This window comes from Podarcis raffonei, chromosome 10 (assembly GCF_027172205.1).
Source record: "Podarcis raffonei isolate rPodRaf1 chromosome 10, rPodRaf1.pri, whole genome shotgun sequence".
NCBI classification, from domain to species: domain Eukaryota; kingdom Metazoa; phylum Chordata; class Lepidosauria; order Squamata; family Lacertidae; genus Podarcis; species Podarcis raffonei.
The window spans coordinates 6,660,700-6,678,458 of NC_070611.1; the positions used below are offsets into that span (position 1 = coordinate 6,660,700).

The following is a 17,759-nucleotide window of genomic DNA, read 5'->3' on the forward strand; positions in this document are numbered from 1 at the left end:
AACCACTTTCCCCAAAGGCCATGACTTTGCTGTCATCTGTAGTTACTGCTGTTGTTACTACTCATCTCTCACTTGCACTAAAAAGCTATTATATTTCATCACAGGCACTTGATTCCTTTCTTTCCATCCCGTCTGTCCCTGTCTCCCACATTATAATAAATTTGCTTAAATTTGGTCCTTAGATATCTTATATTATATATTGGGACGCAGGTGGCGCTGTGGGTAAAAGCCTCAGCGCCTAGGGCTTGCCGATCGAAAGGTCGGCGGTTCGAATCCCCGCGGCGGGGTGCGCTCCCGTTGTTCGGTCCCAGCGTCTGCCAACCTAGCAGTTCGAAAGCACCCCTGGGTGCAAGTAGATAAATAGGGACCGCTTACTAGCGGGAAGGTAAACGGCGTTTCCGTGTGCGGCTCTGGCTCGCCAGAGCAGCGATGTCACGCTGGCCACGTGACCCGGAAGTGTCTCCGGACAGCGCTGGCCCCCGGCCTCTTGAGTGAGATGGGCGCACAACCCTAGAGTCTGTCAAGACTGGCCCGTATGGGCAGGGGTACCTTTACCTTTACCTAGATATCTTATTAGCTTAGCAAAATAAATCTTTCCAAAGAAGATGCTTCAGAGTCACATGATTCTAAAGCCCACATTCTTTGCTAATAAAATACACACACCCAGCTACAAATCCAAACTTGACTACTCAGCTGTGCAAAAAGTAGCCGTCATAATATGTCATCTTGTTACTTAACCATCTGAGAACAAGGCTTTGAAGTAACATTATGAAAACAGAGCACCATGCTCTCAGTGGACGGGATTTCCTGAATCTGCAAATCCAAGAACCGACTGCCCAAAAGGCAGAACAGCTGCTGTACTACAAAGCTGTGAGTATATCCCCAGATAGAACAGGCAGATTATGAGACCCAAACTAACCCCTGATCTGTCAAAGAAAGGTGCATTATTTTCAACCTTCGTGCATTAGCAGTGTACTGTGTGAAGCTCAAAGACATCCTATACCTCAAAGAAAAAACACCCCAAGAGAGTTTGTGAACCTCTACACTACAAAACCTGTCTTAATGACAGACATCATGAAAACATAGCTTCTTCTCAATTAAAGCATTAGTGCAGTGATACAAAACTAGCATATGCCATTTGCAACTGAGCTTTTACACCTGTAACCGCTGCTAAAAACTACCTATGCATTATTTTGAAATATTGTGCTCGTAGACACAAAATATGTATTAGCCTGAATAAGTGGTGTGTTTCTTCCAATTCACAACACACCTCCGTGGCTAATACAGATTAAAGATAAAGAGAGGTTGGTTTTTGACAGGCTGGGGTAATAGACTAAAATAAGAAATCCAACCACAAGAATGAATTATTTTTCAGCAACCTTTCCAAATTAAAAGTTATATTTTAATGTCTCAGATGGCACGCTGCTTAGGAAGTTAATTTATAGATGCCTTTGGGAAAGTAATTAAATACCTGAGAAGATTACAAAGTTAACACTGAAGTAATGATAGCACCTCCAGAATGTGTTCAACAATTGTCACATCCCCAGTCATTTTAATGATAACACAACTCAAGCACACTGGTGCACTGAAAAAAGACAGTGATATGCCAATAGAAACTATGCCTATAATTTTTTTCTTAATTAAAAGGGGAGTACTCACTATATCGTATTGCACTTCTGACAGATTATTATCGAACAGCTGAGTGAGCACAGTTGCCAGAATATTTTCAGTTCAACTTCTAGACTGAAAAGGAACTTTGTCATTTTGGCTCAGATTAAAACACCACATACACCCTAGGGAGAGGCGGAGCTTTATGGGGAAGGTTGAGAACTTGAAAGAGATCATATAAAGGTTAAGGGACCCCTGACCATTAGGTCCAGTCGTGGCCGACTCTGGGGTTGCAGCGCTCATCTCGCTTTATTGGCCGAGGGAGCCGGCGTACAGCTTCTGGGTCATGTGGCCGAACCAGTGCAGCGCACGGAAACACCGTTTACCTTCCCGCCGGATATGCTTTCGAACTGCTAGGTTGGCAGGAGCAGGGACCAAGCTCACCCCGTCGTGGGGATTCGAACCGCCGACCTTCTGATCAGCAAGTCCTAGGCTCTGTGGTTTAACCCACAGCGCCACCCGCGTCCCTGAAAGAGATCATAGGAGATAGTAAAACGAAGGGGTGGAGAGACCAGAGGCAAGGCGGCTGGTGGAAGCATGCGGGAAGGCAATGGATGGGAAAAAAAGGAACCCGGGAGAACAGCTTGAAAGGGAAACTTGAGGAAAAGCATAGCACAGACAGAGAAACAGGGGAAGAAAGCACCAGTGAGAGAAGGAACTTTGAAGAACATGATAAGCTGCATTGCACCATACCACAGACAACATTTCAAGTTGCAATCTCCAAGTTTCCACTTCGCTGGCACATACATTTATCCTATGGGGGGATGGGACAGGGTGCATAACAGAGTTCTGAAGAAACAATGACTGCTGGAGCTGGAGGACAAAGCGCAAATGGGACCAAACCTCACAGAATAGCACAGGGGTCTGCAACCTGCGGCCCATGGGGGTCGTTTAAACGGCCCCTGAGCCGCCCCTGAACTGAGCCACATGCTTGGAGAGTCCCCAAACGCTGCACTAAACTGGCGCAGTACGGAGTAGGGACTCGCTTCCGCGGTGCTGGAAATCAATGTGAGGATGCTGGAAATTGCATCATCTGGCCCATGGAGCGATCTCTGCAGGAGTGAACCCGCCCAGGAGAGGTAAACCTTGCTGACCCCTGGAATAGCAGGCTCATCACCATTGCAAGCAGATGCATGAAAGTAAAAGTTGTAACCTACTACTTATTTTAAAAGAACACTGTTGGAAGAGGGTGGTTTAAGTAGAGAACGAGCAGGGAAAGCCCTCCCCCATGCCCTGCTTCTCCACTAAGAGATTCCTCCCTCTCAAGCTATTTCCAGTTTGTTTCCACACTCTACCCTCACAAACATGGGTTCAGCACCACAGAGAGGGAGAAACAGTTGCGGGTAGATAGGACCATAAAGAAGGCTGATCGCCGAAGAATTGATGCTTTTGAATTATGGTGCTGGAGGAGACTCTTGAGAGTCCCATGGACTGCAAGAAGATCAAACGCATCCATTCTTAAGGAAATCAGCCCTGAGTGCTCACTGGAAGGACAGATCGTGAAGCTGAGGCTCCAGTACTTTGGCCGCCTCATGAGAAGAGAAGACTCCCTGGAGAAGACACTGATGCTGGGAAAGATGGAGGGCACAAGGAGAAGGGGGCGACAGAGGACGAGATGGTTGGATAGTGTTTTCGAGGTTACCAGCATGAGTTTGACCAGACTGCGGGAGGTAGTGGAGGACAGAGGTGCCTGGCGTGCTCTGGTCCATGGGGTCACGAAGAGTTGGACACGACTAAACGACTAAACAACAACAACAACAAAGGAATGGAGAAGTGGCAGACAAAGAAAGGCTAAAACAGCCCTCACACTGATGCTTTCCCCTAAACTGGCCCCTCTCAAGCTGCTTTTTTTCATTTTAAAGAAAATGCTGCTTTTTATGTATCCACATGCAATGGTAACTTGATCCTGAAAAAAGAGGACAAGGAACAGTTAGGCAGGAAAGAAAGTTTACCTGTTGTGGCTTCTCCTGGGACTGCAGTACAGTGGTACCTCAGGTTACGTACTTAATTCGTTCCGGAGGTCCGCTCTTAACCCGAAACTGTTCTTAACTTGAGGTACCACTTTATCTAATGGGGCCTCCTGCTGCTGCCGCACCGCCGGAGCCCAATTTCTGTTCTCATCTTGAAGCAAAGTTCTTAACCCGAGGTACTATTTCTGAGTTAGCGGAGTCTGTCACCTGAAGCGTATGTAACCTGAGGTACCACTGTACTCAGCAACCTAGAAGGGGCAATGCAGCTCAGCAGACAATGGGCGAAGGTGGTGAGATTAAATGTCAGGTGTTGACAGTGGCGTAGCGTGGGGGGTGCAGGGGGGGCCGGCCGCACCAGGCGCAACATCTGGGGGGGGCGCTCGCACTCGCAGCTCTCAGCCCCCACTAAAATCCACGGGTTAGGGGGCGCAAATTACTTGCCTTGCCCCGGGTGCTGACAACCCACGCTACACCACTGGGTGTTGATCCCCCCCCCCACTTTTGAGTTGTATCCAGAATAGACTCATGCAAAGTTACTGCTCCTTTCCCCTGTAGTTCCCATAAACTCCAAAATCTGCAGTTGCAAGGGGGACACCAAAGCGATGCTTTAGGATGGAGTGCCAGAGGCAAATGGAAGAATCCAGCCTTTGGTGGGGGCGGTTACAGCAGGCGGGGGGGGGGCATGCAGCAGAACAGACCCAATCCCTACGGCGGGGGGAGTCACTGGCAGAGAGCCAAAGGGGACCCAAAGCAACCCTTTTGAGCTTCTTGTCCACGGTCTCTGCTGTGGGGGGGGGGCGCACTGCTGATCCAGCCACTCCATGCGCAGAGCCTGGCCCCGGGGCACACGCTGGCCAGACTGGCCCTCACCAACAGCGCAGGACCAGGGGGTGCAAACCTTGTGCCTCCCCCCTCTTGCTCAGAGTAGGCCAGAACCCGGGCAGAGGCGCATTTAGGGCGTCCCGACCAGGGGGCACCAAACCAACGCTTGAGGATGGAGTGCGAGCGGCAAATGGAAGAATCCAGCCGTCGGTGGGGGCTGTTACAGCAGCCCGCGGGGGGGGGCGCATTCCGCCCTGCGGCTCCAGCCTCCCCGGGAGAAGCGCGCCCTGGGACCCCCTCTTTCTGGGTTTAGGATTGCGCTTTAAGTCCTTATCTCCTCGTCCTACGAACTGCACTAAAAAGAGCCTCCCTGGATGAAGAGCAGGGTTAAAGAGGCTCTGAATGTAGGGGAACAGTTAGGATCACCCCAAAAACACTAAAAAAAATTTTCTTTCCAGTAGCACCTTAAAGACCAACTAAGTTACTTCTTGGTATGAGCTTTCGTGTGCATGCACACTTCTTCAGATACACCAGTTCTTGGTATGAGCTTTCGTGTGCATGCACACTTCTTCAGAATCCCCCCCCCCAGCCAGGCCTCGCCTCAAGCATTAAAACTGCATTTCCTCTAAGACAAAAAGCATTAGCTAAGCATATTCCGCTCTGCTGTAACAAAGGTAGCTGAATAGAACAATGCTTTTTTCATTTCTCAGGCTAGTTGGCCTTGTTAACCAGACTGCAACTTTTCCTTCCTGGAACTGTGCCACTAGAGCAAGAGAAAAGTAACACATCCTTGGACACGCTGAACGCAAGGCTCTCACCCCCCTTTCCTGCCAAGAGTCCAAGAGTCCCAAGACAGCTTTCTGTTCATGCTCAGAGGAACTCATGGGGCAGGACTCTGGAAGAAGGAGAAAGGGGGAGGGAACTGGAAAGGGGTATATATGCTTGTGCACATGACTGTGAACTCGTGCATGTTTTTTTGTGAACTATCACACTTGCTCCTTCTACCAGTTCATGGATGGTAGAAATAAAAGCCTTTTCTCCGAAACTATTCCTTGAGTGTCTGTTGACTCCCCCTTCCCTTTCCCGGGCGCAATATTTTTCCCACCCGAGGGCAAAGGCGACATGAAGAGAGAAAGCGAATGGATGTTTTACTCGCGATTCCGTTGCTTCGTCTACTTATGAGGCTGCAGTGGGCGGTGAAATAAAAAACTTGGGGCGCTTCCTGCGCGCTTCCTGCGCGCGGAGGTCTGGATGCGGATGGCGCCGCGCGCGCAAGGGGGCGCCGAGGCGCCGCTGCTCTTCCAGGCCGCCGAGCGAGGGAGGCGGAGCCCGCGCTCTCGGCCTCCCCGTGGCGCTAATGGCCGCTTCCTCCCGTCGGATCTCTGAGGCGCCGAGGGAGACGTGACCATGAGGGGGAGCGGAGGGTCGTCTGTGACGGCGCGGACGGGGCTGGCGGCGGGGCTGGCGGCCGGGGCCGGCGTCTGCTACTGCGTTTACCGAGCGACCAGCCGGAGAAGGGGGCGCCAGGGAGGAGCCGGAGCCGGGGCAAAGCGGGGAGATGTTCGCCCCGGGCAGGAGGAGCACCGGGCGGCCGCCCCCACATTGCTCCAGAAAGTGTCGGCGATGCCCGTGATATCCAGCCCGGGCCGGAAGGGGCCGGAAAACCTTCGGCAAGGTAAGGTTTGTTTTGTTCTTAATGCATTTTCCAGTTACCCAGTTTGCGCTTTTCAAGATGATAGGGCTCCACTCTTTTGGGGGCCCCTCAAAAAACTGGATGTACATTTCCAAAATGTTAAGTTAGAGCTTAATAATTATTTCACTAATAATATACTTCTTCTTAATTGTACAGTGGTGCCTCAGGTTACAGACGCTTCAGGTTACAGACTCCGCTAACCCAGAAATAGCATACATAAAAAAAGTTCTGTCCTTCTTTGGCACCACTTGGCCAGCCATGCCCAAGAGAAAGGCCTCTGGTTTCTTCAAGAAGGTATATTTAAATACCTTTTTCAATTCGTTATATATCATTTCCCAGAAAGCCTTAATCCTGGGACACGTCCGCCAAAGATGAAAGAATGTACCTTCATTTTCCTTACATTTCCAACATTTGTTGTCGGGCAAATGGTAGATTTTTGCAAGCTTGACTGGGGTCATGTACCACCTGTAGGTCATTTTCATTATATTCTCTCTAAAGGCATTACATGCCGTAAATTTAATCCCGGTGGTCCACAACTGTTCCCAGTCAGCAAACATGATATTATGTCCAACGTCTTGTGCCCCGCTAACCCAGAAATAGTATCTTGGGTTAAGAACTTTGCTTCAGGATGAGAACAGAAATTGCGCAGCGGAGGCAGCAGGAGGCCCCATTAGCTAAAGTGGTGCTTCAGGTTAAGAACAGTTTCAGGTTAAGAACAGACCTCCGGAACGAATTAAGTACTTAACCCGAGGTACCACTGTATTTCACTATTAATATATTTCTTCTTAATTTTATTTCAGTTCAACAATTACCTTGATAAAATACATATTTTGTTATGTGCAAATGGTTTTAGATACCCATTAGGTCCATAAACTACCATATACAGTCATACCTCGGGTTGACGTTGCTTCAGGTTAAGCGTTTTCAGGTTGCGCTCCATGGCGACCCAGAAGTAATTGAACACATTACTTCCGGGTTTCATGTGCAGACGCTCAAAATGACGTCACGCGCATGCACAGAAGTGGCGAATCACGACCCGCGCACGTGCAGACGCGGGTTGCGTTCGCTTCAGGATGCGAACGGGGCTCTGGAACAGATCCTGTTCGCATCCAGAAGTACCACTGTAGCATATATTCAATACAAAAAAGAGCAACAATTTGTTGTTGACAGAGGACAGCTGGACATCTAAAGTGCCCCAATACCTTCAGTAGCTTAGGGCCTCATCAGATCTAAATCTGGCCCTGATTACGCCAGTGGCAAGTGCAGAGAAATACAGCTGTGTATCCCTTAGACCACCTCATGAGAAGAGAAGACTCCCTGCAAAAGACCCTGATGTTGGGAAAGATGGAGGGCACAAAGAGAAGGGGACGACAGAGGACGAGATGGTTGGACAGTCTTCCCGAAGCTACCAGCATGAGTTTGACCAAACACCAAACTGCGGGAGGCAGTGGAAGACAGGAGTGCCTGGTGTGCTCTGGGCCATGGGGTCACAAAGAGTTGGACACAACTAAACAACAATCCCTTTGACCAGAGCTGTTTAGGACTCCTCAGTCACTTGTCAGAAGCACAGTTCAAGGGGTTCGCATGTTATTTATGTACAGTACATGCTATTAACATAACATTACCAGGGCTTGTCACTCTAGCTAGGCAGTTTGGCCTACAGTCTACTTTCTTTCCCCTCTTGCCATTAGAGACTTTTTCATTTATTAAAAAAATGAACCTTTTTGTTCAGGCACCCATTGCTAGTTATTAGTGAATGAGGCTGTTGATTCTCACCTAGACCAGCTGCTGATAAGGTATAATAAACCTGTTTCAAATATGTCTCTCCCTCCTCCTCTTTCCATACTGTTTCCAAGGTGGGTTGGAGCCAATTGGACAAATGCAGTTTTAAGTAAAGAAATAAGGAAGAACCCAAGTCCACTGTCCTAGGAGGGAGAATAGATAGGAAATACATGGTTATTATTAGTTCCAAGACGAAATGTCAAACACTGGTTCAGAACAGACATCCTCAGATGCAGGGAGTTCAGAACAGACATCCTCAGATGCAGGGAGAACAACATTCTTTGCTTTATTCTGCTCCATAAAAACCAGTTAAATAGGACTTTATTATCATAACCGTCTTACTAATTGGTCATTGGAGCTGAGTTAGTGATCTGTCCACTGTCACCAAAATGTATCTCTGTTTTAACACAGCCTTTTATGTTCATGTCAAACTTTCTGTCATTGGGCTATAATAGTTCAGAGTGTAGCTACACAGGTTTGAAACGCAAAGAAATGCCTAATGTACAATAAAAAAAAAAATTGTAGTGCAACTGTTTTAGCTAGTGCATATACACACATTAACCACTATAGACTACTGCAGCCTTTCAGATATGCAATGTAGAGACAGGTGTTAACACTCTATTCCAGGGATGGCGAGTTTCAGGCCCAGGCACCAAATGTGGCCCTGTAGCCCCCTCTGTCTGGCCCTTGGGACTCTCTCCAAGTCACACATGCCTCTCCCCAGACCATATCCCTCACTGCCCCTGCTTTACACCCTAACAGTTTTTGCATGGCTGGAATGTGTCCTTCATGTCTGGGTAGAGAGAATGGAGTGTGGCGTGTGAGCCTATGTAGCAACTAGCTCATTGCATAAAAGACAACCTAAAATGTGTTGCTCCACCCACTTTTACCCCAGGCCCAATCCACCACTGACATGATGATGTTGCCCTGCGAAGGCTGCCCAGAAGGGCTTGTGGCCTTGATCCGCTCCTTCCTTTCCTCTCCCTCCTCAACAATTAAATCACTAGTGTAGAAATTGTTTATGTTTCTAAAATTTCTAAAATTAGAAGACGTGGATCTTCCAAAATCATCCCATGATCTGGAGGCACACCATATACAGAATCTTGTTCGTTTACTTGACTCTACGAAGGATCCCACAATTCAGGAACAAGCCTTGATTACATTGAGCAACAGTGCTGCATTCTCTGCAAATCAGGTAAGTTCTTTGCTTAAAAGAAAAGAAAATATATAAAAGGCAATAAGATAAAGTAATAATCATGTAAAAACTAATTAAAGCAATGCAATTTGTTTCCTCGGGATCAGGATCATATAATCTAAGAGTGGGGTATAAATCTTCAAAATGAAATCTTCTACAAGTAGATCTTGGCTTCTGTTAGGTCAGTGGTTCCCAATTAGCAAAGTACTTCAGAGCCCGTTTTTTGAAAGCCATGGCTTTTGAAAATATTTATATCTCTATGGTAGTTTTTGGTATTGTGAATTGTGCTAAGGACCCCCTGGGTGGATTACGCAGACCCCCGGGGGGGTCCACAGACCACCAGTTGGGAACCACTGGGTTAGGTAACTGTAATACTTAGCCGTGTATTTTTCTAGGACCAATACAACTTCCACAGCTTAAGTGACAGAATTCTAAGCAGACCCATAGTGCCTCGTCCTATCTCAACACTAGTGGTGCCTCCAGACTCTCATTATTGTGGAGAGGGCCTCAAGAGCACAAACTTTCAGTTTGCGCAGTTAGGGCTCTGTTGCTGTAGCTCAACAAATCCACTTTTTTTAAAAAAAGAAAGACTTTGTGTAGTTTGGGAAGGGATGAGGAAATGCATTGAAAAGTGTGAAATAAACGAATGATTAATGGAAAGATATATGAACACCCTGCAAGAAAATCAGGAGAAATTTTCATTGTAATAAACCACCCTGCAGACAAATGATCAGTAGAGACCAGCTATCATTTATCCTCTACATAAGCTTTGTGCAAGTAAATCAGGCTGAATGCTCAGTAAACAGGTCGTCTGGAGGAGCCCTTATAGAGGATACAGGAGATTGAGTTGAGAGTACTTCACTGTTCTGTACCTTACCTCAATGAGAAAAAGTAGAGATGTCATTAGTCGTTGGCAAGGATGATGCACAGAGCCCTTTGCATGAGCAAACCACAGTTCCATGAACACTTGTGAGGAAGTAGGCACTTTTATCCCCCTTCCAACTCCTGCGTAACTCTGTCCCACTTGAAGAGAGTGTCCTGGTGTGTTGGGAGTAGTTTGGGAGAGGTGGGAAGAGGAGGGAAATGATTCCTTTTGCAGTGTCTACCCACATGCTCCACCTTACAGTAAATGCTATGCCTAGAGTAGTTTTTACAGATTAGATAAAAATGAAATCCAATTTCTTCATTGTATTCTTTGTTGATTCAAGCAGAATTCATGTAGCAATTAAAACATATTTTGTTTGGCTCCCGCAATTAAATTAAGATAATTGTATATCACACATTTTTCTGTTTAACTCGTAGGATATCATTCGAAATTTAGGCGGGCTTATCGTTGTTGGAAAAATGCTTTCAGTTCCTGACACTAAAGTTAAAGAAAAAGCACTGAATGCACTTAATAACTTGAGTATGAATATTAAAAATCAAGAAGAGATGAAGGTAAGTTTAAAAGCAACAAACTCTTCTACAGAAAACTCTGTGCATTAATAATGAGTTTATATGAAGAACTTTTTGTGCAGTCCCATTTAGATTCAAATCAATGAAAGTTTTCCCGTTGACTTCAATGTGATCTAAGCTTCCCCCTGTAATGTTGATTAGGTAAATACTTTTTATAATGATTAATTACAGCATTTTACATGCTGCCCTTCAGTTAAAACTCCCAGGACAGCTCTCAAAGTCATAAGCAACACCAAATTAATAACAAAGATTATCATAAATATAACTCAAAGGGGCTTTCCATATGTGGGACACCACAGCTGAAAAGGCCCTCTCTCTGGTACTACCCACCTGACATAAGAAGGGAAGGGCATTCAGAAGAGAACCACTAATGATGAACAAAAAATAGGATGACTTACTTCTCTTGTCACAGTCATCCAACCTACATTACTTTAAGTTCAGGTGCTGTTCAAACAAGTGTTGCAAATAAATATGACAACATGCCAATTTTAGTATTTGTATTCAGAGGGCAATGAATTAGCTCTTGCATTTGCATAATAAAACCTAAAACTGTAGGGATAGTTGGTGGTGTTGCCCCTCAATCTACCGTATACACTCGAGTATAAGCCGACTTTTTCAGCACATTTTTTATGCTGAAAAAGCCCCCCTCGGCTTATACTCGAGTGAGGGTCCCACTTACCTGTTCTCCGGTGCAGTGCGGATGACTTGTGAGCGGCAGAGGCTGTTGTTGGCGGAGGAGGTGGAACGAGCAGCCAGAATGCAGCCCATTTCGACTGCTCTTTCCTCCTCCTCCACTGCTGTCAACAGCAGCAAAGTTGCGTGTGTGCAAACAGCCCTTCAGTTGCGCATGTGCAAACGCTTAAGGAAACCCAGGCGTTCCGACGCATGCGCGGCAGTGCTCCTTTTGAAAAAAAACAAAAACCAGACAGAGCGGTGGTGGCGGTTGCTGTGGCAACTGCCATTATGGTTCTAGAAGGCGCTCGTGAAGGGAAGCTGCCTCTCCTCATGTCCTACTCCACGAGCCCAAGGCGTGCGGGGCTGCCCTGGACGGTGCTGTGCTGGCTGCAGAGCCTTGATCTCAGCTTCTTGCCTATGCATTTCTGTAGGTGAGGCCGCTGCCCCCCTGCCCCGCTTCCCACACCTTGGCTGCCCTGACACTTCCCGCCGTACCTGGGCACCTCAGAGGCTGAAGACACACCTTGGGGTCAGCGGGAAGAAGGGGTCTGGTTTGCTTTTGGCTCCCTTGGCTGCAAGCCCTGGGCTGTGTCTTTCTTGCCCGTGTGGGCGCCTCCCCTCCTGCGAGAAGTGAATGCGATTCTCCCACGGAGCTTTGAGGGAGCTTGAACTCGAGCCCTTTGATATGTGTATATCAGATGTTTTGAGACTGAAGGCTGGGTGAACCAGTGGGGTAGTTTGGGGAGGGGGGAAGCACCTGTGTTCTGTTGTCATCACTGCTGGAAACTTCGGGTATGATAGCACCAGCATCCCCTTTATCTGTTGAGGTTTCCTTCCTTAAAAATTAAAGCTGTGGGCTTGCAAAATTTAGTCCAGAATTAGCTTCTGGTCCACAAGATACCTTTCTTTCCCTGGGAAGAAAGGCTTTCGTGGTGGCAGCCCCCACTGGAGGATTTGTAGTTGCCGCATCACAATCCTGGATTTGTATAAAGGCAGCAAGCAAAAGTGAAGTCAGGTTGCACAAGAGTAGTGAGCATGGCATGACAGTGAGAAGGGAGAAACACTGAAAGGCTGGAGGGGACGGGGAAAACTGGCAGTTTTAAACAATGGTAAGAGGTTTGAGTGGCAGGGACGCGGGTGGCGCTGTGAGTAAAACCTCAGCACCTAGGACTTGCCGATTGCATGGTCGGCGGTTCGAATCCCCGCGGCGGGGTGCGCTCCCGTTGTTCGGTCCCAGCGCCTGCCAACCTAGCAGTTCGAAAGCACCCCCGGGTGCAAGTAGATAAATAGGGACCGCTTACCAGCGGGAAGGTAAACGGCGTTCCATGTGCTGCGCTGGCTCGCCAGATGCAGCTTGTCACGCTGGCCACGTGACCCGGAAGTGTCTGCGGACAGCGCTGGCCCCCGGCCTATAGAGTGAGATGGGCGCACAACCCTAGAGTCTGGCAAGACTGGCCCGTACGGGCAGGGGTACCTTTACCTTTACCTTAAGAGGTTTGAGTAAAGAACTGTGGAATATTTTAGAGCTCTCATGAGGCAGCTGAGGAATGTAAGAGGGAGTAGTTTGAGTATAATGAGAAGGGAGAGAGATGAATATTTTTGTACTTTTAAAGTTATTGTTGATACCATCTTGTTTTTGTTGACCCTCTTTACCACTTACAGAGCTAGTTTACTGTTTTTCTTTGAAATAAATATTCAAAAACATTTAACCTACTGATGCCTCAATTAATGTAATTTTATTGGTATCTATTTTTATTTTTGAAATTTACCAGTAGCTGCTGCATTTCCCACCCTAGGCTTATACTCAAGTCAATAAGTTTTCCCAGTTTTTTTGTGGTAAAATTAGGTGCCTTGGCTTATATTCGGGTCGGCTTATACTCGAGTATATACAGTATTAACAATACTTTAAACAGAGAAGAAAACAGATAACTCTACATTTAGAATATGATAAATATTCTATGAATATGATAAATAAATATAAAAGGTTTTGCCAATTGTTTAAATTAGCAGCATTCACTATGCCTCATGTTTAAAAAAAGCTACTTTGCTTATTTGTTCAAAATTTGTGTTCAACAGCGATAATATTTTGTTTTTAATAACAGTGGGATTATCACTGGGAGTGGTTTGTTCTAATCGTGTTTTTGTTTTTCCCTCCCTAAGATATATATTACCATAGTTTGTGAGGAGACAGATTCATCTCCCTTGAACTCTGAACTTCAGCTGGCTGGGCTTCGGTTTTTAACCAATATGTCTGTTACCAATGAATATCATCACATGATGACAAGCTTCATACCATGCTTTCTTCAAATGCTTTCGGAAGGAAATGAAAGAACACAGGTACCATAAGATGCTCGTCTTGTTAGGAGGAAAATCTTTTGGATTCTGCTTTTCTTGTCCTTTAATTCTCTGTGTAGTAAATTACTTTGAAAATTAATAGTAGTCATGCACATAAGTTAAAGGGGGTAGAAAATGTTTTTAGCGGATTTTTCTTTACTCCCCTCTTTTTAAAAAGTGAGGGAGTAGGACTATTTAGGCTTTCTGAACTCCAGAGCCAACTCAAAAAAATGTTAACTCCAATTAGAAAAGTGATTTGAACCAGAGCATTAAAACAATTGCTTATTGGTCATTCATAAGAAAAGACCTTAGCAGGACTCCATTCCCTGTTCCTTTGTAAGGTAAGGGTACCACAAGATGGCTCTCTATCACTCTCGAGTGAAAATAACAGCAGAGCTTGTTTTGAACAGTTCTGAATCTTTCTTCTTTAGATTACAGAAGCACACATTATTAGAAGAAAACAAGATTCTCTGCGAATTCAGGATAGATTTATACTTATGACAGATGGGTGTAGATTTTAAATTAAGAATAGGTGCAAAGATAGGCTCCTAGAAGGATAAGGTTGCTGTCAATAGTCATGCTGCATTGCAGCTTTGGGGTCAGTTTACACTTCACAGCTCAGATTAACTTTGTGTTTCTGCTGAGTACTATGCAAGCTTCATTAATGTGTGGCCCCGAAATTCTGTTTCCCCCCTGCAACTGATGTCAAAGTTTGGTGCTAGTTTTGTGCCCCAAATCCTGCTTTCTGCAGTGCCCTCCAAACTGACTAATTGACAGTCAAACCAGGGCTTATAGGTTTACCCCCAAGCTTGACTACAGACTGGTCCCAAAGTGGTGTGCTGGTTTGGTGCTGCAAACCCCCCTTTCTGTGCCACCCCCCAAACTGAATAATTTATGAAGCTTGCAATGCGGGTAGCCAATTCTCGTACTGGTTTACTCAGAAATAAGTACTGATAAAACTTAAAAGGGACTTATTTCCTAATAAGTTCAAATGCTTGTTACAAGAAAATTGGGTTTATAATAGTTTGCTATTTTCTCTCCTTATAATTTTGGTTTTGTCACCATGTTGAACTGCCAGAAAAAGTGGGATCTAAATTTTTTGTTTTATGATCTCCTAGCCTGCAGTTTGTAAGTTGTGCTGGCAAATCTTATTGATTAGTAAATTAGTAATATGTGTTCCTAATATATCCTGCTTATTTTATGTGTAGTGTTAAATCCAAAGTATATTATTAAAATTAACTTTCCCCCTATATTAATAGGTTCAGGTCCTAAAAGTGCTTGTGAATTTATCAGCAAACCCAGCTATGACGGAACATCTCCTTAATGCTCAGGTAATGCTACTTTTTATGCTTTTCCCAACAATTACTATTTGAAGAAATAATAATAATAATAATAATAATAAATTTTTATTTATATCCCGCCCTCCCCAGCTGAAGCCGGGCTCAGGGCGGCTAACAACAATAAAATAATACAACATTCTAAAATCATTTCATTATAAAATTAATTCAAATCAAATTGATGGCAACCATTGGGCTAGAGTTCTGTGAGGATTACCAAAGGAGGGGGGTCAGACTGTGCCTTGGCCAAAGGCCTGGTGGAACAGCTCTCTCTTGCAGGCCCTGCAGAAAGATGTCAAGTCCCGCAGGGCCCTAGTCCCTTGTGACAGAGTGTTCCACCAGATCGGAGCCGCAGCCGAAAAAGCCCTGGCTCTGGTTGAGGCCAGCCTAACCTCTCTGTGGCCTGGGACCTCCAAGATGTTTTTGTTTGAAGACCGTAAGTTCCTCTGTGGGACATACCAGGAGAGGCGGTCCCATGGGTACGAGGGTCCTAGGCCGTATAGGGCTTTAAAGGTCAAAATAGCTATAGCTGAGTGATCAGAGGTAAGGAATACTCCAGGTTAGTAGCTGGAGAATGCTTGAGGTGTATGGTGCTCAAAATTTGATTTTGGGTTGGCATAGGGAAGTTCAGAAGCTAGTAAATTACTAGAGCCCATGACGGTGTGTTAGTGATGCATATGATATTTACTAAAAAGATGTATGTTCACTTATTTTTTCATGCCTATGAACAACTATTTCTTGTTCGTTTAATTCTGTAGGCACCCTTCTTATTATCCCTGTTTGACACCTGCATAAACAAAGAAGTTTTGCTCAGGGTCCTGGTGTTTGCCACAAACTTAACAAAACTTACGCAAAAGGACAAGAGCATTACTGTCCATCATCACAATGAAGGTTCAATTTTTTCTGTACTCTGGGGGAATACTACAGAGTGCGCTCAGAAGCTAACATCTTTGTTGTACCATCATGACACAGAAGTAAAAGAACAAGTGGCAGAACTGATAATGCAGCGGTGCTGAAACTGGAAATCGTTAAAAACTGTTCAAAATCAAATTTCGGATGCAAAAGCCTAAGCTAATGCTTATGAATGTAGGACTCACAGTATATATATGTAGGCCTACATGTTCATGGAACAGGAAGAAAAGTAGTAGAACTTCTTGCATGTATGAAACTGCTTTCAACTTTGATGGAAAAGCATTACAGGGTAGAATTCACATGAAGCTGTAGATCAGTACTGTTCATTTATGTTGCTAAATACAATTTGTGTAGAGCTAATTTCTGTAGAAATGCTTCAGTCATAACTTTGCATGTTTTGATTTAAAGCTCTCCGTGTGTCTCAAGAGTCCAACTCATTTCAAATAGGAGTTAGGCATTTTGTGTTGCTGATTTCATCCTTGCTACTTTTTAGGTGTCTCAGACTTTTTGTAAAAATGCTGACATTTAAGTCATTTAATTATTTTCAGTTCAGACATTTAATTATTTTAAAGATGAGTCAGCTATTCTTATAGCTATTTTGTGGTGTTTTATTCAGTTTGTATATTTTTGTACACTGCCTTGATAGTATAAATATTTTAATTGACCTTGATCTATCTTCTTAGGGCTGAGAAAACCTGATAGAATATTTTGGCTGTATTCCAGAGTTGTATGTGAGTTCCACATGTAAATATGGAGAAAACTCCATATAAGAGTAGAGCTACCTTCTCTATTGAAATGTATGAGGAGCAGCTTGTGTATAGCGAGCTGCAAGGGTGCAACAGGTATAGTGGTTAAGAGCGGTGGACTCGTAATCTGGTGAACTTGGTTCGCTTCCCCGCTCCTCCACATGACCTTGGGCTAGTCACACTTCTCTGAAGTCTCTCAGCCCCACTCACCTCACAGAGCGTTTGTTGTGGGGGAGGAAGGGAAAGGAGATTGTTAGCCGCTTTGAGACTCCTTAGGGTAGTGATAAAGCGGGATATCAAATCCAAACTCTTCTTCTTCTTCTAACAGCATTTACTATGAGCATACAATGTTTTGTAATGTGTTGGCATTGCTGCCTCCCATACCCTGTTTTTATATACCAGTACAATGATAATCAGACTCTGTGCTTTTTTATTTACTATTTAACTTTAAGCCCTCTAAAAAGAATAGCTTGCAATTATGCACACAAAAATTAAATTTACACCTCTGGAAGGAATTTATTTTTGTTTTGCAAAGATGGTCAGATTTATGTATGGTTGAGTTTATACTCAAGGCAGAAACCTTGCAGCCTGGTTATGACAGATTTCATCAGTCACAAAAGGATGTTACTGCCCAGTATCTTACAGATGAACTTAAGTCCTCCAACAAGTGAGCTGTGAACATCAGTGTACCCAAAGCCATAATTCATTGCATTTGTGTTTTAGTAGCTCAAACCCATACACCTGAATAAAATGTAAAGTAGCAATTAAATGAAAAAGTAGTATGTTTCAAATGCAGTGCCATAGTACTCTCCCATTTGTATTTCACAGCAAGTACAAGTATGTAGTGATGTAAAACTGCAAATAGTATAAAGGTAAAGGTAAAGGGACCCCTGACCATTAGGTCCAGTCGTGACCGACTCTGGGGTTGCGGCACTCATCTCGCTTTATTGGCCGAGGGAGCCGGCGTACAGCTTCCGAGTCATGTGGCCAGCATGACTTCTGGTGAACCAGAGCAGCGCATGGAAACGCCGTTTACCTTCCCGCCAGAGCGGTACCTATTTATCTACTTGCACTTTGACGTGCTTTCGAACTGCTAGGTTGGCAGGAGCAGGGACCAAGCAACGGGAGCTCACCCCGTCGCGGGGATTCGAACCGCTGACCTTCTGATCA

The 17,759-nt window shown here is 45.1% G+C and overlaps 1 protein-coding gene across 2 annotated transcripts; it reads left to right on the forward strand.

The window, feature by feature from the left end:
- The first annotated feature begins 5,848 nt into the window (after positions 1-5,848).
- Positions 5,849-16,439, forward strand: ARMC10 (armadillo repeat containing 10). 2 transcript variants are annotated; one of them, XM_053405983.1, is made up of 6 exons: positions 5,849-6,135; positions 8,985-9,130; positions 10,433-10,567; positions 13,421-13,597; positions 14,854-14,925; positions 15,690-16,439. In XM_053405983.1, the coding sequence occupies exons 1-6, from the start codon at positions 5,868-5,870 to the stop codon at positions 15,945-15,947; spliced, it is 1,056 nt and encodes a 351-aa protein (XP_053261958.1). In that variant the 5' UTR covers positions 5,849-5,867; the 3' UTR covers positions 15,948-16,439. The 2 variants fall into 2 exon arrangements, with proteins under 2 accessions (XP_053261958.1, XP_053261957.1); XM_053405982.1 differs by having other exon boundaries at positions 5,850-6,135; positions 8,982-9,130.
- The last annotated feature ends 1,320 nt before the right edge of the window (positions 16,440-17,759 follow it).

Bases quoted from the DNA above. Each gene is read 5' to 3' on its own strand.
- ARMC10 (XM_053405982.1), top strand. From the start codon at position 5,868: ATGAGGGGGAGCGGAGGGTCGTCTGTGACGGCGCGGACGGGGCTGGCG. The intron at 9,131-10,432 runs GTAAGTTCTTTG...TTTAACTCGTAG, and splicing joins CTGCATTCTCTGCAAATCAG to GATATCATTCGAAATTTAGG. The intron at 14,926-15,689 runs GTAATGCTACTT...TTAATTCTGTAG, and splicing joins AACATCTCCTTAATGCTCAG to GCACCCTTCTTATTATCCCT.